Here is a 24,043-nt window from a genome sequence, read left to right on the forward strand (position 1 = left end):
TCCATGTGTGGTGAGGGGGCGGTGGGAATAAATAAGGGCAGACAGTATGAATTATGTACATGTGTATATATGTATATGTCTGTGTGTGTATATGTATGTGTACATTGAGATGTATAGGTATGTATATTTGCGTGTGTGGACGTGTATGTATATAAATGTGTATGTGGGTGGGTTGGGCCATTCTTTCATCTGTTTCCTTGCGCTACCTTGCTAACGCGGGAGACAGCGACAAAGCAAAATAAAATAAAAATAAAAAAATACAATTGGATAATTTAAGGAAATAGTTTTTCAAAGAAAAGAGATGCTACCTGCCTGCAGTTACACAATTTAGCAAAATATTTTCATTAATATGAAATTTTTTTTTTTTTTTTTTTTATACTTTGTCGCTGTCTCCCGCGTTTGCGAGGTAGCGCAAGGAAACAGACGAAAGAAATGGCCCAACCCCCCCCATACACATGTATATACATACGTCCACACACGCAAATATACATACCTACACAGCTTTCCATGGTTTACCCCAGACGCTTCACATGCCTTGATTCAATCCACTGACAGCACGTCAACCCCGGTATACCACATCGCTCCAATTCACTCTATTCCTTGCCCTCCTTTCACCCTCCTGCATGTTCAGGCCCCGATCACACAAAATCTTTTTCACTCCATCTTTCCACCTCCAATTTGGTCTCCCTCTTCTCCTCGTTCCCTCCACCTCCGACACATATATCCTCTTGGTCAATCTTTCCTCACTCATTCTCTCCATGTGCCCAAACCACTTCAAAACACCCTCTTCTGCTCTCTCAACCACGCTCTTTTTATTTCCACACATCTCTCTTACCCTTACGTTACTCACTCGATCAAACCATCTCACACCACACATTGTCCTCAAACATCTCATTTCCAGCACATCCATCCTCCTGCGCACAACTCTATCCATAGTCCACGCCTCGCAACCATACAACATTGTTGGAACCACTATTCCTTCAAACATACCCATTTTTGCTTTCCGAGATAATGTTCTCCACTTCCACACATTCTTCAAGGCCCCCAGAATTTTCGCCCCCTCCCCCACCCTATGATCCACTTCCGCTTCCAGATCCACTCCCAGATATCTAAAACACTTCACTTCCTCCAGTTTTTCTCCATTCAAACTCACCTCCCAATTGACTTGACCCTCAACCCTACTGTACCTAATAACCTTGCTCTTATTCACATTTACTCTTAACTTTCTTCTTCCACACACTTTACCAAATGGCAAGCTATATATAAACTGAAGCGACTGTGCTGGAAAATGGGACACTTTTACTTATGAATAAGGCAACTTTTCCAGATTATGTACTTAATCACATTTTCCTCTATTGTTCTTTTCAATGAGGAGGAACCTAGCCTGTTTTCTGAAAGAACTATTCTGTCTATCTATAGTGTGTAAGCATTGTAATCAAGATTATCTAGAAATATCCCATAGGTGCAGAGATGCTGGCTTTACATCATAAGAGTGAATATAGTAAATAAAGTGCGTAAGACAAGGGAGCAAATGGGAACTTCAGTGAAGGGCGCTAATGGGGAGGTGATAACAAGTAGTGGTGATGTGAGAAGGAGATGGAGTGAGTATTTTGAAGGTTTCTTGAATGTGTCTGATGATAAAGTGGCAGATATAGGGCGTTTTGGTCGAGGTGGTGTGCAAAGTGAGAGGGTTAGGGAAAATGATTTGGTAAACAGAGAAGAGGTAGTAAAAGCTTTGCAGAAGATGAAAGCCAGCAAGGCAGCAGGTTTGGATGGTATTGCAGTGGAATCTATTAAAAAAGGGAGTGACTGTATTGTTGACTGGTTGGTAAGGTTATTTAATGTATGTATGATTCATGGTGAGGTGCCTGAGGATTGGCAGAATGCTTGCACAGTGCCATTGTACAAAGGCAAAGGGGATAAGAGTGAGTGCTCAAATTACAGAGGTATAAGTTTGTTGAGTTTTGGAAAGAGGGGCAAGTATGAAGTCTGTTGGGGATGAGAGAGCTTGGGAAGTGAGTCAGTTGTTGTTCGCTGATGATACAGCACTGGTGGCTGATTCATGTGAGAAACTGCAGAAGCTGGTGACTGAGTTTGGTAAAGTGTGTGAAAGAAGAAAGTTAAGAGTAAATGTGAATAAGAGCAAGGTTATTAGGTACAGTAGGGTTGAGGGTCAAGTCAATTGGGAGGTGAGTTTGAATGGAGAAAAACTGGAAGTGAAGTGTTTTAGATATCTGGGAGTGGATCTGGCAGCGGATGGAACCATGGAAGCGGAAATGGATCATAGGGTGGGGGAGGGGGCGAAAATTCTGGGAGACTTGAAGAATGTGTGGAAGTCGAGAACATTATCTCGGAAAGCAAAAATGGGTATGTTTGAAGGAATAGTGGTTCCAACAATGTTGTATGGTTGCGAGGCGTGGGCTATGGATAGAGTGGTGCGCAGGAGGATGGATGTGCTGGAAATGAGATGTTTGAGGACAATGTGTGGTGTGAGGTGGTTTGATCGAGTAAGTAACGTAAGGGTAAGAGAGATGTGTGGAAATAAAAAGAGCGTGGTTGAGAGAGCAGAAGAGGGTGTTTTGAAATGGTTTGGGCACATGGAGAGAATGAGTGAGGAAAGATTGACCAAGAGGATATATGTGTCGGAGGTGGAGGGAACGAGGAGAAGAGGGAGACCAAATTGGAGGTGGAAAGATGGAGTGAAAAAGATTTTGTGTGATCGGGGCCTGAACATGCAGGAGGGTGAAAGGAGGGCAAGGAATAGAGTGAATTGGAGCGATGTGGTATACCGGGGTTGACGTGCTGTCAGTGGATTGAATCAGGGCATGTGAAGCGTCTGGGGTAAACCATGGAAAGCTGTGTAGGTATGTATATTTGCGTGTGTGGACGTATGTATATACATGTGTATGGGGGTGGGTTGGGCCATTTCTTTCGTCTGTTTCCTTGCGCTACCTCGCAAACGCGGGAGACGGCGGGAAAAAAAAAAAAAAAGTTTGTTGAGTATTCCTGGTAAATTATATGGAAGGGTATTGATTGAGAGGGTGAAGGCATGTACAGAGCATCAGATTGGGGAAGAGCAGTGTGGTTTCAGAAGTAGTAGAGGATGTGTGGATCAGGTGTTTGCTTTGAAGAATTTTTTTTTTTTTTTTTTTTTTTTTTTTTTTTTTTTGTCGCTGTCTCCCGCGTTTGCGAGGTAGCGCGAGGAAACAGACGAAAGAAATGGCCCAACCCCCATACACACGTACATACACACGTCCACACACGCAAATATACATACCTACACAGCTTTCCATGGTTTACCCCAGACGCTTCACATGCCTTGATTCAATCCACTGACAGCACGTCAACCCCTGTATACCACATCGCTCCAATTCACTCTATTCCTTGCCCTCCTTTCACCCTCCTGCATGTTCAGGCCCCGATCACACAAAATCTTTTTCACTCCATCTTTCCACCTCCAATTTGGTCTCCCTCTTCTCCTCGTTCCCTCCACCTCCGACACATATATCCTCTTGGTCAATCTTTCCTCACTCATTCTCTCCATGTGCCCAAACCATTTCAAAACACCCTCTTCTGCTCTCTCAACCACGCTCTTTTTATTTCCACACATCTCTCTTACCCTTACGTTACTTACTCGATCAAACCACCTCACACCACACATTGTCCTCAAACATCTCATTTCCAGCACATCCATCCTCCTGCGCACAACTCTATCCATAGCCCACGCCTCGCAACCATACAACATTGTTGGACCCACTATTCCTTCAAACATACCCATTTTTGCTTTCCGAGATAATGTTCTCGACTTCCACACATTTTTCAAGGCTCCCAAAATTTTCGCCCCCTCCCCCACCCTATGATCCACTTCCGCTTCCATGGTTCCATCCGCTGACAGATCCACTCCCAGATATCTAAAACACTTCACTTCCTCCAGTTTTTCTCCATTCAAACTCACCTCCCAATTGACTTGACCCTCAACCCTACTGTACCTAATAACCTTGCTCTTATTCACATTTACTCTTAACTTTCTTCTTTCACACACTTTACCAAACTCAGTCATCAGCTTCTGTAGCTTCTCACATGAATCAGCCACCAGCGCTGTATCATCAGCGAACAACAACTGACTCACTTCCCAAGCTCTCTCATCCCCAACAGACTGCATACTTGCCCCTCTTTTCAAAACTCTTGCATTCACCTCCCTAACAACCCCATCCATAAACAAATTAAACAACCATGAAGACATCACACACCCCTGCCGCAAACCTACATTCACTGAGAACCAATCACTTTCCTCTCTTCCTACACGTACACATGTTTTACATCCTCGATAAAAACTTTTCACTGCTTCTAACAACTTGCCTCCCACACCATATATTCTTAGTACCTTCCAGAGAGCATCTCTATCAACTCTATCATATGCCTTCTCCAGATCCATAAATGCTACATACAAATCCATTTGCTTATCTAAGTATTTCTCACATACATTCTGTTGGGGATGAGAGAGCTTGGGAAGTGAGTCAGTTGTTGTTCGCTGATGATACAGCGCTGGTGGCTGATTCATGTGAGAAGCTACAGAAGCTGATGACTGAGTTTGGTAAAGTGTGTGAAAGAAGAAAGTTAAGAGTAAATGTGAATAAGAGCAAGGTTATTAGGTACAGTAGGGTTGAGGGTCAAGTCAATTGGGAGGTAAGTTTGAATGGAGAAAAACTGGAGGAAGTAAAGTGTTTTAGATATCTGGGAGTGGATTTGGCAGCGGATGGAACCATGGAAGCGGAAGTAAATCATAGGGCGGGGGAGGGGGTGAAAATGCTGGGAGCCTTGAAGAATGTGTGGAAGTCGAGAACATTATCTCGGAAAGCAAAAATGGCTATGTTTGAAGGAATAGTGCTTCCAACAATGCTGTATGGTTGCGAAGTGTGGGCTATGGATAGAGTTAAGCGCAGGAGGGTGGATGTGCTGGAAATAAGATGTTTGAGGACAATATGTGGTGTGAGGTGGTTTGATCAAGTAAGTAATGTAAGGGTAAGAGAGATGTGTGGAAATAAAAAGAGCATGGTTGAGAGAGCAGAAGAGGGTGTTTTGAAATGGTTTGGGCACATGGAGAGAATGAGTGAGGAAAGATTGACCAAGAGGATATATGTGTCAGAGGTGGAGGGAACGAGGAGAAGTGGGAGACCAAATTGGAGGTGGAAAGATGGAGTGAAAAAGATTTTAAGTGATCGGGGCCTGAACATGCAGGAGGGTGAAAGGCGGGCAAGGAATAGAGTGAATTGGATCGATGTGGTATACCGGGGTCGACGTGCTGTCAATGGATTGAATCAGGGCATGTGAAGCGTTTGGGGTAAACCATGGAAAGTTCTGTGGGGCCTGGATGTGGAAAGGGAGCTGTGGTTTCGGACACTATTGCATGGCAGCTGGAAACTGAGTGTGAGCGAATGGGGCCTTTGTTGTCTTTTCCTGGCGCTGCCTCACGCACATGAGGGGGGAGGGGGATGTTATTCTGTGTGTGGCGGGGTGGTGAGTAGGGGCAGACAGTGTGAATTGTGTGCATGTGTGTATATGTGTGTGTCTGTGTGTGTATATATGTGTGTATGTTGGGATGTGTGGGTGTGTATGTTTGCGTGTGTGACTGATCAATACGCTATATACAATTGATATGGTTTCATTATCTTTTATTCAATGAACTCATTCTTCCAAAGAACATAATCTGGGGATGGGAGAAAGACGCTACCCAGTATCCCTCATAACAGAATGAAAAGATGGACGAGCGGACAGGAAATCCACCTTCCCATAAATTTACATGCAACTCCCATATGACCAAAGAAAATACTACACAAAGGTCCAATGGTTTTTTCCTCACAGCCTGTTCATCCAGACAGCATTTAACCCCCCTAAAAACATGTCCCAAATTTACTCTATTTCCCTTTCCCCCTTCACCCCTGAGTTCAGGCCCCGATCACACAAAATCTTTTTCACTCCATCTTTCCACCTCCAAATTTTGGTCTCCCTCTTCCCTCGTTCCCCCCACCCCCGACACATATATCCCTTGGTCAATTTTCCCCCCTCATTCTTCCATGTGCCCAAACCATTTCAAAACACCCCTTCTGCTCTCTCAACCCCGCTCTTTTTATTTTTCCCCACATCTTTCCTTTCCCCCTTTCGTTACTTTACTCGATCAAACCACCCCACACCACACATTGTCCTCAAACTTCATTTCCAGCACATCCATTCCCGCGCAAACTCTATCCATAGCCCACCCCCGCACCTACAAATTTTTGGACCCCTATTCCTTCAAACATACCCATTTTTTCTTTCCGAGATAATTTCTCACTTTCCCCCATTTTTCAAGGCCCCAAAATTTTCGCCCCCCCCCCCCACCCAAAACCCCCCTTCCGGCTCCCCAGATCCACTCCCAGATACTAAAACCTTTACTTTCCCCCAGTTTTTCTCCCTTTAAAACCCCCCCCAATTGACTTGACCCTCAACCCACTGACCTAATAACCCTTTCCTTTTTCACATTTACTTTAACCCTTTTTTTTCCACACACTTTACCCAAAATCAGCACCCTTTTGCGTTTTCAATGAATCACCACCAGCCTGTATCATCACGAAAACAATGATCACTTCCCCAAACTCTTCATCCCCCAAAAGAATTATGTGAGAAATACTTAGTAAGCAAATGGATTGTATGTAGCATTTTTGGATCTGGAGAAGGCTATGATAGAGTTGATAGAGATGCTTCTGGAAAGGGATAAGAATTAAAGGTGTGGGAGGCAAGTTTTAGAAGCAGTGAAAAGTTTTTTTATCGAGGTTTTAAAACATGTGTACGTTAGGGAAAAGAGGAAAGTGATTGGGGTTTTCTTTTGTAGGTTTGCGGCAGGGTGTGTGAGTCTTCAGGTTTTTTAATTTTTTTTGGGTGGGGTTTTAGGGGGGTGAATGAAGAGTTTTGAAAGAGGGCAAGTAACAGTTGTTGGGGGGAAAGCTTGGAAGTGAGTATTTTTGTTTGTGATGAACAGCCTGGTGGTGATTCATGTGAGAACTAAAAAGTGTGACTGAGTTTTTGGAAAGTGTTGAAAGAAAAAGTTAAGAGTAAATGTGAAAAGAGCAAGGTTATTAGGTACAGTAGGGGTTTAGGGTCAAGTCAATTGGGAGGTAATTTGAATGGAGAAAAACTGGAGGGAAATAAAGGTTTTTTATCTGGGAGTGGGGTTGGCAGCGGGTGGAAAATGGAAGCGGAAGTAAAACATAGGGGGGGGAGGGGGGAAAATCTGGGAGCTTTTAAGAATGTTGAAGTCGAGAACATTATTTAAAGAAAAATGGTATGTTTGAAGGAAAAGTGTTCCCAAAAATGTGTATGGTTGCGAAGGTGGGCTATGGGAAAGGGTTTAGGGGGGAAGGGTGGTGTGTGGAAATAAATGTTTGAGGACAAATGTGGGGTTTTAGGTGGTTTTATCAAGTAAGTAATGAAGGGTAAGGGAAAAGTTTAATAAAAAGAGTGGGGGAGAGAGCAGAAGAGGGTGTTTTGAAATGGTTTGGGGACATGGAGAGAATATGAGGAAAGTTACCAAGAGGAAAATGTGCAGAAGGGGGGAGGGAAAAGGAGAAAGGGGGGAAAAATTGGGTGGAAAAGGATAGTGTGTGTGTGTGTGTGCATGTGTGTGGGGGTGGGTTGGGCCATTTCTTTCGTCTGTTTCCTTGCACTACCTTGCAGGCGCGGGAGACAGTGACAAAGCAAAATAAATATAAATAAATAAGCTGTTGCATCAGTGTGGGGATTCCAGCACAGTTATATCAGTGTGTGTGTGTGTGTGTGTGTGTGTGTGTGTGTGTGTGTGTGTGTGTGTGTGTGTGTGTGTGTCACAAATGTACAGCAGAAAACAAGAATATCAAACGCTATATACAATGAATATGGTTTCAGTTATCTATTTATTTCAATGAATCATCATTCATTTCCAAAGAACATATATCCCTGGGGATTGGGGAGAAAGACTGCTACCCATGTATTCCCTGCATACCACAGAAGGTGACTAAGAGGGACGGGAGCTGGTGACAGGAAATCCTACCTTCCCATAAATTTTCCACTGGCGGGAAATCCTCCCTTCCCATATGATTTTCCAAAAGAAAAAACAAAGCAAGGAGCCAAGTGAGGATTTTTTCCTCTAAGGCTCTGCCATCTGTTCTTGACGCTACCTCATTCATGCAGGAAATGGCGAATAAGTACGAAAAAAGAGAACATATACTTCAGTTAAGACATATTTTTCCCTCCATCAGATTGGCTCCACAATGGGTGCAGTGTCTGATGTATGATGATGGCACACTCAATCTTTTTGGGTTATTCACAATATAATACCTTTGCTTTAGCACTGATTTTATATTTTACATCAATATATACAATATAACTTTATAGTTTCAATCTCTGAATACATGTTTTCAACTTAACACTAAGCATTATATGGAAACATTCTTTTCAGCCAATCATCATCTCAGTTACAACTCTAAATGACAGTGGTGGTTTATTCATGAAAAAACACTATTTACTATGTGTTTTCTCCACTTGGGTTGCCAGATATTACTACTGTCCACCAGAAAGTGGCAGGAATATATGACCCCAACTGTCCAATATCTATATATAGCTGAAACCTTTAAAATCATAATTTATACCCATTCAACTACATTAGTTTATTCTATATCATAACAAAACTACTTACTGTGGCTCACTTCCAGCAGTATAAGTTCTAAACCACTTGACAATTGAAGTCCTTCCAGCATGATCAACCTTTTGAACAACCCCATATTCATGAGGATCAATAGAATCTTTTTGCTCCACTACAAAGTCTCCAGGGAAGAATTCTTGGTCATCCAAATGGTGGATGGGGTACAACACTGTAGAATGAATGGACTTCTCCAAGGTTCCATCCTGAAAAGGAACCATCAAATGACAATACATAAGCACAGAACATTTTCTGTTCACTAACTTTTCACACTCTCATGTATTAACAGACTTTACCTGGGAATATGCATAGTACAAATGAACATGAAGGAAACACTATAACCGAGAAATTTATTCAAATTTATATACACCTGCCAAAATGGTAAAAGCATCCCTCTTGCAATTGATTTATGAAAAGATGGTGAAAGAGATGAATTATAGGTAGAGCAGAATTGAAGGTAAAGACAGAGAAGAATAGATATATGGAAAAGGAAGGCTACAAAAAGTAAGAAGAGCAACAAAGCCCTGAAGCATTGGTAAAACCAAGAGTTCTGATAAAATGCTTTACTAGGCTGTGAACAGTGGAGGTGAAATTGCTGTTAAGAGTACCTGAAAAGAACATACGGAATTTTGATAAAATGGTAATCCGCCTGCTGAATGAACAAAGGTAGTAACTGTTACAATGTATATAGGAAAAGAAAGTGTATATGACAGTAATGTTATTAAAGGAATAAATCTCCTATAATGTATGGCAGGATCAAGGTTGTTATATTCATTAGTAAACCCACTGTTTGCAAAGAATAATGTAATGTAATGTGTATGTGTGTGTGTGTGTGTGTGTGTGTGTGTGTGTGTGTGTGTGTGTGTGTGTGTGTGAAAGAGCAAAACGTGATAAGAGTGATTGATTTGAATCAATGTGGGAAAGCATCAAGCCTACATGATGTCACCATGATTACTCAATATTTCTAGGGATAAGACGTTATTTGAGAGTAAGGTAGGGAAACAGTGGGCAGATCATATTTACCAGCACATTTTCATAACACTTATCAAAAGCTGTCTTTGAACCTTAACCTCAGTAACTTTTCATCTTCCATCATGAAACCAAGAACCCCTTTTATTCAGTGAGGTAGTGCCAGGAAACAGATGAAGAATGGTCCATCTACTCATATACACATATATATACATAAATGCCCACATACACACATATACATATCAACATAAACATACACATATGCAGACTTATACATACATACACATGTATATATTCATACTTGCTTGCCTTCATCCATTCCTGTCGCTAACCCGCCCCACAGGAAAACAGCATTGCTATCCCCTACTTCAGCAAGGTAGCACCAGGAAAACACTCAGTCTCTAACTGTCATGTGTAATGCACCGAAACCACAGCCCCCTATCCACATCCAGGCCCCACAGACCTTTCCATGGTTTACCACAGATGCTTCACATGCCCTGGTTCAGTCCAAAGACAGCATGTCGACCCCAGTATAAAACATTGTTCCAATTCACTCTAGTCCTTGCACACCTCTCACCCGCATGTATGTTCAGGCCCCGATCGCTCAAAATCTTTTTCACCTCCAATCTGATTTCCCGCTTCTCCTTGTTCCCTCCACCTCTGACACACAGAGCCTCTTTGTCAATCGTTCTTGACTCATTCTCTCCATATATCCAAATCATTTTAACACACCTTCTTCTGCTCTCTCATCCACACTCTTTCTATTTCCACATATCTCTCTTACCCTTACATTACTTACTCGATCAAACCACCTCACACAACACATTGTCATCAAACATTTCAATATCAACACATCCACCCTCCTCAGTACAACCTTACCTTGAGCAAATGCCTTGCAACCATATAACATTGTTGGAACTACTATTCCTTCAAACATATCCATTTTTGCTCTCTGAGATAACATTCTCTCCTTCCACACATTCTTCATTGCTCCCAGAATCTTCGGCCCCTTCCCTACCCTGTGACTCACTTCAACTTCCATGGTTCCATCCACTGCTAAATCCACTCCCAGATATCTAAAACACTTCACTTCCTCCAGTTTTTCTCCATTCAAACTTACCTCCCAATTAACTTGCCTTGAGGGGCAAGTTAATTGCTACTGAACCTAATAACCTTGCTCTTATTCACATTTACTTTTAGCTTTCTTCTTTCACACACTTTACCAAACTCAGTCACCAACCTCTGCAGTTTCTCACCCAAATCAGCAACCAGTACTGTATCATCAGCGAACAACAACTGGCTCACTTCCTAAGCCCTCTCATCCAAACCAGACTGCATACTTGTCCCTTTCACCAAAACTCTTGCATTCCCTTCCCTAACCACCCCATCCATGAACAAATGAAACAACCATGGAGCCATCACGCACCCCTGCACATATGTCTGTATCATACTGTCCTTTAAGCTAAAGTAACACATTTACATTTATGAAATTGTCTTCATAAAAACATAAATTGAGAAACAGGAATAACTACTAGAGCTAAATCATGTGGCTGATCGCTGATCACCTACACAATGCACCAGTAAAGCATTTCTGGACTCCTCCTACCTGTGGTTACGTTAAAGAGAAAAGAAAAGTTTGCCAAGGTTGTATCATCAAAGAAAAATCTCATCAGAAAACTTCCCACTCTGAAGGAGTCCATCCTTTCCCAGCTACTGATTGCAATGCAGTCTTCGAACTCCAAAAAAACTTTAAGAAAGACACATCCACTCATATACACATATATATACATACACACATATTTTTTTTTTTTTTTTTTGCTTTGTCGTGGTCTCCCGCGTTTGCGAGGTAGCGCAAGGAAACAGACGAAAGAAATGGCCCAACACCCCCATACACATATATATACATACGTCCACACACGCAAATATACATACCTACACAGCTTTCCATGGTTTACCCCAGACGCTTCACATGCCTTGATTCAATCGACTGACAGCACGTCAACCCCGGTATACCACATCGCTCCAATTCACTCTATTCCTTGCCCTCCTTTCACCCTCCTGCATGTTCAGGCCCCGATCACACAAAATCTTTTTCACTCCATCTTTCCACCTCCAATTTGGTCTCCCTCTTCTCCTCGTTCCCTCCACCTCCGACACATATATCCTCTTGGTCAATCTTTCCTCACTCATTTTCTCCATGTGACCAAACCACTTCAAAACACCCTCTTCTGCTCTCTCAACCACGCTCTTTTTATTTCCACATATCTCTCTTACCCTTACGTTACTTACTCGATCAAACCACCTCACACCACACATTGTCCTCAAACATCTCATTTCCAGCACATCCATCCTCCTGCGCACAACTCTATCCATAGTCCACGCCTCACAACCATACAACATTGTTGGACCCACTATTCCTTCAAACATACCCATTTTTGCTTTCCGAGATAATGTTCTCGACTTCCACACATTCTTCAAGGCCCCCAGAATTTTCGCCCCCTCCCCCACCCTATGATCCACTTCCGCTTCCATGGTTCCATCCACTGCCAGATCCACTCCCAGATATCTAAAACACTTCACTTCCTCCAGTTTTTCTCCATTCAAACTCACCTCCCAATTGACTTGACCCTCAACCCTACTGTACCTAATAACCTTGCTCTTATTCACATTTACTCTTAACTTTCTTCTTTCACACACTTTACCAAACTCAGTCACCAGCTTCTGCAGTTTCTCACATGAATCAGCCAGCAGCGCTGTATCATCAGCAAACAACAACTGACTCACTTCCCAAGCTCTCTCATCCCCAACAGACTTCATACTTGCGCCTCTTTCCAAAACTCTTGCATTCACCTCCCTAACAACCCCATCCATAAACAAATTAAACAACCATGGAGACATCACACACCCCTGCCGCAAACCTACATTCACTGAGAACCAATCACTTTCCTCTCTTCCTACACGTACACATGCCTTACATCCTCGATAAAAACTTTTCACTGCTTCTAACAACTTTCCTCCCACACCATATATTCTTAATACCTTCCACAGAGCATCTCTATCAACTCTATCATATGCCTTCTCCAGATCCATAAATGCTACATACAAATCCATTTGCTTTTCTAAGTATTTCTCACATACATTCTTCAAAGCAAACACCTGATCCACACATCCTCTACCACTTCTGAAACCAAACTGCTCTTCCCCAATCTGATGCTCTGTACATGCCTTCACCCTCTCAATCAATACCCTCCCATATAATTTACCAGGAATACTCAACAAACTTATACCTCTGTAATTTGAGCACTCACTCTTATCCCCTTTGCCTTTGTACAATGGCACTATGCAAGCATTCCGCCAATCCTCAGGCACCTCACCATGAGTCATACATACATTAAATAACCTTACCAACCAGTCAACAATACAGTCACCCCCTTTTTTAATAAATTCCACTGCAATACCATCCAAACCTGCTGCCTTGCCAGCTTTCATCTTCCGCAAAGCTTTTACTACCTCTTCTCTGTTTACCAAATCATTTTCCCTAACCCTCTCACTTTGCACACCACCTCGACCAAAACACCCTATATCTGCCACTCTATCATCAAACACATTCAACAAACCTTCAAAATACTCACTCCATCTCCTTCTCACATCACCACTACTTGTTATCACCTCCCCATTTGCGCCCTTCACTGAAGTTCCCATTTGCTCCCTTGTCTTACGCACTTTATTTACCTCCTTCCAGAACATCTTTTTATTCTCCCTAAAATTTAATGATACTCTCTCACCCCAACTCACATTTGCCCTTTTTTTCACCTCTTGCACCTTTCTCTTGACCACCTGTCTCTTTCTTTTATACATCTCCCACTCAATTGCATTTTTTCCCTGCAAAAATCGTCCAAATGCCTCTCTCTTCTCTTTCACTAATATTCTTACTTCTTCATCCCACCACTCACTACCCTTTCTAATCAACCCACCTCCCACTCTTCTCATGCCACAAGCATCTTTTGCGCAATCCATCACTGATTCCCTAAATACATCCCATTCCTCCCCCACTCCCCTTACTTCCATTGTTCTCACCTTTTTCCATTCTGTACTCAGTCTCTCCTGGTACTTCCTCACACAAGTCTCCTTCCCAAGCTCACTTACTCTCACCACCCTCTTCACCCCAACAATCACTCTTCTTTTCTGAAAACCCATACAAATCTTCACCTTAGCCTCCACAAGATAATGATCAGACATCCCTCCAGTTGCACCTCTCAGCACATTAACATCCAAAAGTCTCTCTTTCGCGTGCCTGTCAATTAACACGTAATCCAATAACGCTCTCTGGCCATCTCTCCTACTTACATAAGTATACTTATGTATATCTTGCTTTTTAAACCAGGTATTCCCAATCATCAGTCCTTTTTCAGCACATAAATCTACAAGCTCTTCACCATTTCCATTTACAACACTGAACACCCCATGTATACCAATTATTCCCTCAACTGCCACATTACTCACCTTTGCATTCAAATCACCCAACACTATAACCCGGTCTCGTGCATCAAAACCACTAACACACTCATTCAGCTGCTCCCAAAACACTTGCCTCTCATGATCTTTCTTCTCATGCCCAGGTGCATATGCAACAATAATCACCCATCTCTTTCCATCAACTTTCAGTTTTACCCATATTAATCGAGAATTTACTTTCTTACATTCTATCACATACTTCCACAACTCCTGTTTCAGGAGTACTGCTACTCCTTCTCTTGCTCTTGTCCTCTCACTAACCCCTGACTTTACTCCCAAGACATTCCCAAACCACATATATATATTTATTTATTTTATTATACATTGTCGCTGTCTCCCGCGTTTGCGAGGTAGCGCAAGGAAACAGACGAAAGAAATGGCCCAACCCCCCCCCATACACATGTATATACATACGTATACACACGCAAATATACATACCTACACAGCTTTCCATAGTTTACCCCAGACGCTTCACATGCGTTGATTCAATCCACTGACAGCACGTCAACCCCGGTATACCACATCGCTCCAATTCACTCTATTCCTTGCCCTCCTTTCACCCTCCTGCATGTTCAGGCCCCGATCACACAAAATCTTTTTCACTCCATCTTTCCACCTCCAATTTGGTCTCCCTCTTCTCCTCGTTCCCTCCACCTCCGACATATATATCCTCTTGGTCAATCTTTCCTCACTCATTCTCTCCATGTGACCAAACCACTTCAAAACACCCTCTTCTGCTCTCTCAACCACGCTCTTTTTATTTCCACACATCTCTCTTACCCTTACGTTACTCACTCGATCAAACCACCTCACACCACATATTGTCCTCAAACATCTCATTTCCAGCACATCCATCCTCCTGCGCACAACTCTATCCATAGCCCACGCCTCGCAACCATACAACACTGTTGGAACCACTATTCCTTCAAACATACCCATTTTTGCTTTCGGAGATAATGTTCTCGACTTCCACACATTCTTCAAGGGCCCCAGAATTTTCGCCCCCTCCCCCACCCTATGATCCACTTCCGCTTCCACGGTTCCATCCGCTGCCAGATCCACTCCCAGATATCTAAAACACTTCACTTCCTCCAGTTTTTCTCCATTCAAACTCACCTCCCAATTGACTTGACCCTCAACCCTACTGTACCTAATATCCTTGCTCTTATTCACATTTACTCTTAACTTTCTTCTTCCACACACTTTACCAAACTCAGTCACCAGCTTCTGCAGTTTCTCACATGAATCAGCCACCAGAGCTGTATCATCAGCGAACAACAACTGACTCACTTCCCAAGCTCTCTCATCCCCAACAGACTTCATACTTGCCCCTCTTTCCAAAACTCTTGCATTCACCTCCCTAACAACAATATCCATAAACAAATTAAACAACCATGGAGACATCACACACCCCTGCCGCAAACCTACATTCACTGAGAACCAATCACTTTCCTCTCTTCCTACACGTACACATGCCTTACATCCTCGATAAAAACTTTTCACTGCTCCTAACAACTTTCCTCCCACACCATATATTCTTAATACCTTCCACAGAGCATCTCTATCAACTCTATCATATGCCTTCTCCAGATCCATAAATGCTACATACAAATCCATTTGCTTTTCTAAGTATTTCTCACATACATTCTTCAAAGCAAACACCTGATCCACACATCCTCTACCACTTCTGAAACCAAACTGCTCTTCCCCAATCTGATGCTCTGTACATGCCTTCACCCTCTCAATCAATACCCTCCCATATAATTTACCAGGAATACTCAACAAACTTATACCTCTGTAATTTGAGCACTCACTCTTATCCCCTTTGCCTTTGTACAATGGCACTATGCAAGCATTCCGCCAATCCTCAGGCACCTCACCATGAGTCATACATACATTAAATAACCTTACCAACCAGTCAACAATACAGTCACCCCCTTTTTTAATAAATTCCACTGCAATACCATCCAAACCTGCTGCCTTGCCGGCTTTCATCTTCCGCAAAGCTTTCACTACCTCTTCTCTGTTTACCAAATCATTTTCCCTAACCCTCTCACTTTGCACACCACCTTGACCAAAACACCCTATATCTGCCACTCTATCATCAAACACATTCAACAAACCTTCAAAATACTCACTCAATCTCCTTCTCACATCGCCACTACTTGTTATCACCTCCCCATTTGCGCCCTTCACTGAAGTTCCCATTTGCTCCCTTGTCTTACGCACTTTATTTACCTCCTTCCAGAACATCTTTTTATTCTCCCTAAAATTTAATGATACTCTCTCACCCCAACTCTCATTTGCCCTTTTTTTCACCTCTTGCACCTTTCTCTTGACCTCCTGTCTCTTTCTTTTATACATCTCCCACTCAATTGCATTTTTTCCCTGCAAAAATCGTCCAAATGCCTCTCTCTTCTCTTTCACTAATACTCTTACTTCTTCATCCCACCACTCACTACCCTTTCTAATCAACCCACCTCCCACTCTTCTCATGCCACAAGCATCTTTTGCGCAATCCATCACTGATTTCCTAAATACATCCCATTCCTCCCCCACTCCCCTTACTTCCATTGTTCTCACCTTTTTCCATTCTGTACTCAGTCTCTCCTGGTACTTCCTCACACAGGTCTCCTTCCCAAGCTCACTTACTCTCACCACCCTCTTCACCCCAACATTCACTCTTCTTTTCTGAAAACCCATACAAATCTTCATATATATATATATATATATATATATTTTTTTTTTTTTTTTTATACTTTGTCGCTGTCTCCCGCGTTTGCGAGGCAGCGCAAGGAAACAGACGAAAGAAATGGCCCAACCCACCCCCATACACATGTATATACATACGTCCACACACGCAAATATACATACCTGCACAGCTTTCCATGGTTTACCCCAGACGCTTCACATGCCTTGATTCAATCCACTGACAGCACATCAACCCCGGTATACCACATCGATCCAATTCACTCTATTCCTTGCCCTCCTTTCACCCTCCTGCATGTTCAGGCCCCGATCACACAAAATCCTTTTCACTCCATCTTTCCATCTCCAATTTGGTCTCCCTCTTCTCCTCGTTCCCTCCACCTCCGACACATATATCCTCTTGGTCAATCTTTCCTCACTCATCCTCTCCATGTGCCCAAACCACTTCAAAACACCCTCTTCTGCTCTCTCAACCACGCTCTTTTTATTTCCACACATCTCTCTTACCCTTACGTTACTTACTCGATCAAACCACCTCACACCACACATTGTCCTCAAACATCTCATTTCCAGCACATCCATCCTCCTGCGCACAACTCTATCCATAGCCCACGCCTCGCAACCATACAACATTGTTGGAACAACTATTCCTTCAAACATACCCATTTTTGCTTTCCGAGATAATGTTCTCGACTTCCACACATTCTTCAAGGCCCCCAGAATTTTCGCCCCCTCCCCCACCCTATGATCCACTTCCGCTTCCATGGTTCCATCCGCTGCCAGATCCACTCCCAGATATCTAAAACACTTCACTTCCTCCAGTTTTTCTCCACTCAAACTCACCTCCCAATTGACTTGACCCTCAACCCTACTGTACCTAATAACCTTGCTCTTATTCACATTTACTCTTAACTTTCTTCTTCCACACACTTTACCAAACTCAGTCACCAGCTTCTGCAGTTTCTCACATGAATCAGCCACCAGCGCTGTATCATCAGCGGAACAACAACTGACTCACTTCCCAAGCTCTCTCATCCCCAACAGACTTCATACTTGCGCCTCTTTCCAAAACTCTTGCATTTACCTCCCTAACAACCCCATCCATAAACAAATTAAACAACCATGGAGACATCACACACCCCTGCCGCAAACCTACATTCACTGAGAACCAATCACTTTCCTCTCTTCCTACACGTACACATGCCTTACATCCTCGATAAAAACTTTTCACTGCTTCTAACAACTTTCCTCCCACACCATATATTCTTAATACCTTCCACAGAGCATCTCTATCAACTCTATCATATGCCTTCTCCAGATCCATAAATGCTACATACAAATCCATTTGCTTTTCTAAGTATTTCTCACATACATTCTTCAAAGCAAACACCTGATCCACACATCCTCTACCACTTCTGAAACCACACTGCTCTTCCCCAATCTGATGCTCTGTACATGCCTTCACCCTCTCAATCAATACCCTCCCATATAACTTACCAGGAATACTCAACAAACTTATACCTCTGTAATTTGAGCACTCACTCTTATCCCCTTTGCCTTTGTACAATGGCACTATGCACGCATTCCGCCAATCCTCAGGCACCTCACCATGAGTCATACATACATTAAATAACCTTACCAACCAGTCAACAATACAGTCACCCCCTTTTTTAATAAATTCCACTGCAATACCATCCAAACCTGCTGCCTTGCCGGCTTTCATCTTCCGCAAAGCTTTCACTACCTCTTCTCTGTTTACCAAATCATTTTCCCTAACCCTCTCACTTTGCACACCACCTCGACCAAAACACCCTATATCTGCCACTCTATCATCAAACACATTCAACAAACCTTCAAAATACTCACTCCATCTCCTTCTCACATCACCACTACTTGGTATCACCTCCCCATTTGCGCCCTTCACTGAAGTTCCCATTTGCTCCCTTGTCTTACGCACTTTATTTACCTCCTTCCAGAACATCTTTTTATTCTCCCTAAAATTTAATGATACTCTCTCACCCCAACTCTCATTTGCCCTTTTTTTCACCTCTTGCACCTTTCTCTTGGCCTCCTGTCTCTTTCTTTTATGCATCTCCCACTCAATTGCATTTTTTCCCTGCAAAAATCGTCCAAATGCCTCTCTCTTCTCTTTCACTAATACTCTTACTTCTTCATCCCACCACTCACTACCCTTTCTAATCAACCCACCTCCCACTCTTCTCATGCCACAAGCATCTTTTGTGCAATCCATCACTGATTCCCTAAATACATCCCATTCCTCCCCCACTCCCCTTACTTCCATTGTTCTCACCTTTTTCCATTCTGTACTCAGTCTCTCCTGGTACTTCCTCACACAGGTCTCCTTCCCTAGCTCACTTACTCTCACCACCCTCTTCACCCCAACATTCACTCTTCTTTTCTGAAAACCCCCACAAATCTTCACCTTAGCCTCCACAAGATAATGATCAGACATCCCTCCAGTTGCACCTCTCAGCACATTAACATCCAAAAGTCTCTCTTTCGCACGCCTGTCAATTAACACGTAATCCAATAACGCTCTCTGGCCATCTCTCCTACTTACATAAGTATACTTATGTATATCTCGCTTTTTAAACCAGGTATTCCCAATCATCAGTCCTTTTTCAGCACATAACTCTACAAGCTCTTCACCATTTCCATTTACAACACTGAACACCCCATGTATACCAATTATTCCCTCAACTGTCACATTACTCACCTTTGCATTCAAATCACCCATCACTATAACCCGGTCTCGTGCATCAAAACCACTAACACACTCATTCAGCTGCTCCCAAAACACTTGCCTCTCTTGATCTTTCTTCTCATGCCCAGGTGCATATGCACCAATAATCATCCACCTCTCTCCATCAACTTTCAGTTTTACCCATATTAATCGAGAATTTACTTTCTTACACTCTATCACATACTCCCACAACTCCTGTTTCAGGAGTATTGCTACTCCTTCCCTTGCTCTTGTCCTCTCACTAACCCCTGACTTTACTCCCCAGACATTCCCAAACCACTCTTCCCCTTTACCCTTGAGCTTCGTTTCACTCAGAGCCAAAACATCCAGGTTCCTTTCCTCAAACATACTACCTATCTCTCCTTTTTTCACATCTTGGTTACATCCACACACATTTAGGCACCCCACTCTGAGCCTTCGAGGAGGATGAGCACTCCCCGCGTGACTCCTTCTTCTGTTTCCCATTTTAGAAAGTTAATACAAGGAGGGGAGGATTTCTGGCCCCCCGCTCCCGTCCCCTCTAGTCGCTTTCTACGACACGCGAGGAATACGTGGGAAGTATTCTTTCACCCCTATCCCTAGGGATAATATACATATATATATATATACATATACACATACACACACATACACATACATACGCACATATACACACACACACACATACATATATATACATATGAAAAAATGTAAGAAACAATTTAGAAAACTGAAACTTCTAGCTTGAAATGAATGAAAAAAAATGAATGTCACATAATGGTTCAACCTCTGGCTATGGAAAAAAGGGAATGTATAATTTATTTACACAAACATCAATAGCAGTTCTCATCAATTTAACCACTGTATCAATAAGCTTCAATGTCTAAGCTACATTTTTCTCCAATTTCACTATTTTCCTTCACATTTCATACATATATATATATGTATTGTTGACTGGTTGGTAAGGTTATTTAATGTATGTATGACTCATGGTGAGGTGCCTGAGGATTGGCGGAATGCGTGCATAGTGCCATTGTACAAAGGCAAAGGGGATAAGAGTGAGTGCTCAAATTACAGAGGTATAAGTTTGTTGAGTATTCCTGGTAAATTATATGGGAGGGTATTGATTGAGAGGGTGAAGGCATGTACAGAGCATCAGATTGGGGAAGAGCACTGTGGTTTCAGAAGTGGTAGAGGATGTGTGGATCAGGTGTTTGCTTTGAAGAATGTATGTGAGAAATACTTAGAAAAGCAAATGGATTTGTATGTAGCATTTATGGATCTGGAGAAGGCATATGATAGAGTTGATAGAGATGCTCTGTGGAAGGTATTAAGAATATATGGTGTGGGAGGCAAGTTGTTAGAAGCAGTGAAAAGTTTTTATCGAGGATGTAAGGCATGTGTACGTGTAGGAAGAGAGGAAAGTGATTGGTTCTCAGTGAATGTAGGTTTGCGGCAGGGGTGTGTGATGTCTCCATGGTTGTTTAATTTGTTTATGGATGGGGTTGTTAGGGAGGTAAATCCAAGAGTCTTGGAAAGAGGGGCAAGTATGAAGTCTGTTGGGGATGAGAGAGCTTGGGAAGTGAGTCAGTTGTTGTTCGCTGATGATACAGCACTGGTGGCGGATTCATCTGAGAAACTGCAGAAGCTGGTGACGGAGTTTGGTAAAGTGTGTGGAAGAAGAAAGTTAAGAGTAAATGTGAATAAGAGCAAGGTTATTAGGTACAGTAGGGTTGAGGGTCAAGTCAATTGGGAGGTGAGTTTGAATGGAGAAAAACTGGAGGAAGTGAAGTGTTTTAGATATCTGGGAGTGGATCTGTCAGCGGATGGAACCATGGAAGCGGAAGTGGATCATAGGGTGGGGGAGGGGGCGAAAATTTTGGGAGCCTTGAAAAATGTGTGGAAGTCGAGAACATTATCCCGGAGAGCAAAAATGGGTATGTTTGAAGGAATAGTGGTTCCAACAATGTTGTATGGTTGCGAGGCGTGGGCTATGGATAGAGTTGTGCGCAGGAGGATGAATGTGCTGGAAATGAGATGTTTAAGGACAATGTGTGGTGTGAGGTGGTTTGATCGAGTAAGTAACGTAAGGGTAAGAGAGATGTGTGGAAATAAAAAGAGCGTGGTTGAGAGAGCAGAAGAGGGTGTTTTGAAATGGTTTGGGCACATGGAGAGAATGAGTGAGGAAAGATTGACCAAGAGGATATATGTGTCGGAGGTGGAGGGAACGAGGAGAAGAGGGAGACCAAATTGGAGGTGGAAAGATGGAGTGAAAAGGATTTTGTGTGATCGGGGCCTGAACATGCAGGAGGGTGAAAGGAGGGCAAGGAATAGAGTGAATTGGAGCGATGTGGTATACAGGGGTTGACGTGCTGTCAGTGGATTGAATCAAGGCATGTGAAGCGTCCGGGGTAAACCATGGAAAGCTGTGTAGGTATGTATATTTGCGTGTGTGGACGTGTGTATGTACATGTGTATGGGGGGGGTTGGGCCATTTCTTTCGTCTGTTTCATTGCGCTACCTCGCAAACGCGGGAGACAGCGACGAGGTAAAAAAAAAAAAAAAAAAAAAAAAAAAAAAAAAACATATATATTATCTCTGGGGATAGGAGTGAAAGAATACTTCCCACGCATTTCTCACGTGTCGCAGAAGGTGACTAGAGGTGACGGGAGCAGGGGGCCAGAGATCCTCTCCTTGTATTTTAACTTTCTAAAAATGGGAAACAGAAGGAGTCACGCGGGGAATGCTCATCCTCCTCGTAGACTCAGATTGGGGTGTCAAATGTGTGTGGATGTAACCAAGATGTGAAAAAAGGAGAGATAGGTAGTATGTTTGAGGAAAGGAACCTGCATGTTTTGGCTCTGAGTGAAACGAAGCTCAAGGGTAAAGGGGAAGAGTGGTTTGGGAATGTCTTGGGAGTAAAGTCAGGGGTTTGTGAGAGGACAAGAGCAAGGGAAGGAGTAGCATTACTCCTGAAACAGGAGTTGTGGGAGTATGTGATAGAATGTAAGAAAGTAAATTCTCGATTAATATGGGTAAAACTGAAAGTTGATGGAGAGAGATGGGTGATAATTGGTGCATATGCACCTGGGCATAAGAAGAAAGATCATGAGGGGCAAGTGTTTTGGGAGCAGCTGAATGAGTGTGTTAGTGGTTTTGATGCACAAGACCGGGTTATAGTGATGGGTGATTTGAATGTAAAGGTGAGTAATGTGGCAGTTGAGGGAATAATTGGTATACATGGGGTGTTCAGTGTTGTAAATGGAAATGGTGAAGAGCTTGTAGATTTATGTGCTGAAAAAGGACTGGTGATTAGGAATACCTGGTTTAAAAAGCGAGATATACATAAGTATACGTATGTAAGTAGGAGAGATGGCCAGAGAGCATTATTGGATTACGTGTTAATTGACAGGCGCGTGAAAGAGAGACTTTTGGATGTTAATGTGCTGAGAGGTGCAACTGGAGGGATGTCTGATCATTATCGTGTGGAGGATAAGATGAAGATTTGTATGGGTTTTCAGAAAAGAAGAGTGAATGTTGGGGTGAAGAGGGTGGTGAGAGTAAGTGAGCTTGGGAAGGAGACTTGTGTGAGGAAGTACCAGGAGAGACTGAGTACAGAATGGAGAAAGGTGAGAACAATGGAAGTAAGGGGAGTGGGGGAGGAATGGGATGTATTTAGGGAATCAGTGATGGAGTGCGCAAAAGATGCTTGTGGCATGAGAAGCGTGGGAGGTGGGGAGATTAGAAAGGGTAGTGAGTGGTGGGATGAAGAAGTAAGATTATTAGTGAGAGAAGAGAGAGGCATTTGGACGATTTTTGCAGGGAAAAAATGCAATTGAGTGGGAGATGTATAAAAGAAAGTGACAGGAGGTCAAGAGAAAGGTGCAAGAGGTGAAAAAGAGGGCAAATGAGAGTTGGGGTGAGAGAGTATCATTAAATTTTGGGGAGAATAAAAAGATGTTCTGGAAGGTGGTAAATAAAAGCGTAAGACAAGGGAGCAAATGGGAACTTCAGTGAAGGGCGCTAATGGGGAGGTGATAACAAGTAGTGGTTATGTGAGAAGGAGATGGAGTGAGTATTCTGAAGGTTTCTTGAATGTGTTTGATGATAGAGTAACAGATATAGGGTGTTTTGGTTGAGGTGGTGTGCAAAGTGAAAGGGTTAGGGAAAATGATTTAGTAAACAGAGAAGAGGTAGTGAAAGCTTTGCGAAGATGAAAGCCGGCAAGGCAGCAGGTTTGGATGATATTGCAGTGGGATCTATCAAAAAAGGGGGTGACTGTATTGTTGACTGGTTGGTAAGGTTATTTAATGTATATATGACTCATGGTGAGGTGCCTGAGGATTGGCGGAATGCATGCATAGTGCCATTGTACAAAGGCAAAGGGGATAAGAGTA

General features: G+C 42.8%; 1 protein-coding gene across 5 annotated transcripts in view; it reads right to left on the reverse strand.

Annotated features, from left to right (window-relative positions):
• LOC139753747 ((E3-independent) E2 ubiquitin-conjugating enzyme UBE2O) overlaps positions 1–24,043 on the reverse strand; it is a 455,778-nt gene that overhangs the window by 257,810 nt on the left and 173,925 nt on the right. For all 5 annotated transcript variants that reach the window (XM_071670555.1, XM_071670557.1, XM_071670558.1 and 2 more), the window contains one exon: positions 8,708–8,916. In XM_071670555.1, the coding sequence (XP_071526656.1) occupies positions 8,708–8,916 (209 nt within the window). The remainder of the gene's footprint in view (positions 1–8,707; positions 8,917–24,043) is intronic.

This window comes from Panulirus ornatus, chromosome 15 (genome assembly GCF_036320965.1).
Source record: "Panulirus ornatus isolate Po-2019 chromosome 15, ASM3632096v1, whole genome shotgun sequence".
Taxonomy (NCBI): domain Eukaryota; kingdom Metazoa; phylum Arthropoda; class Malacostraca; order Decapoda; family Palinuridae; genus Panulirus; species Panulirus ornatus.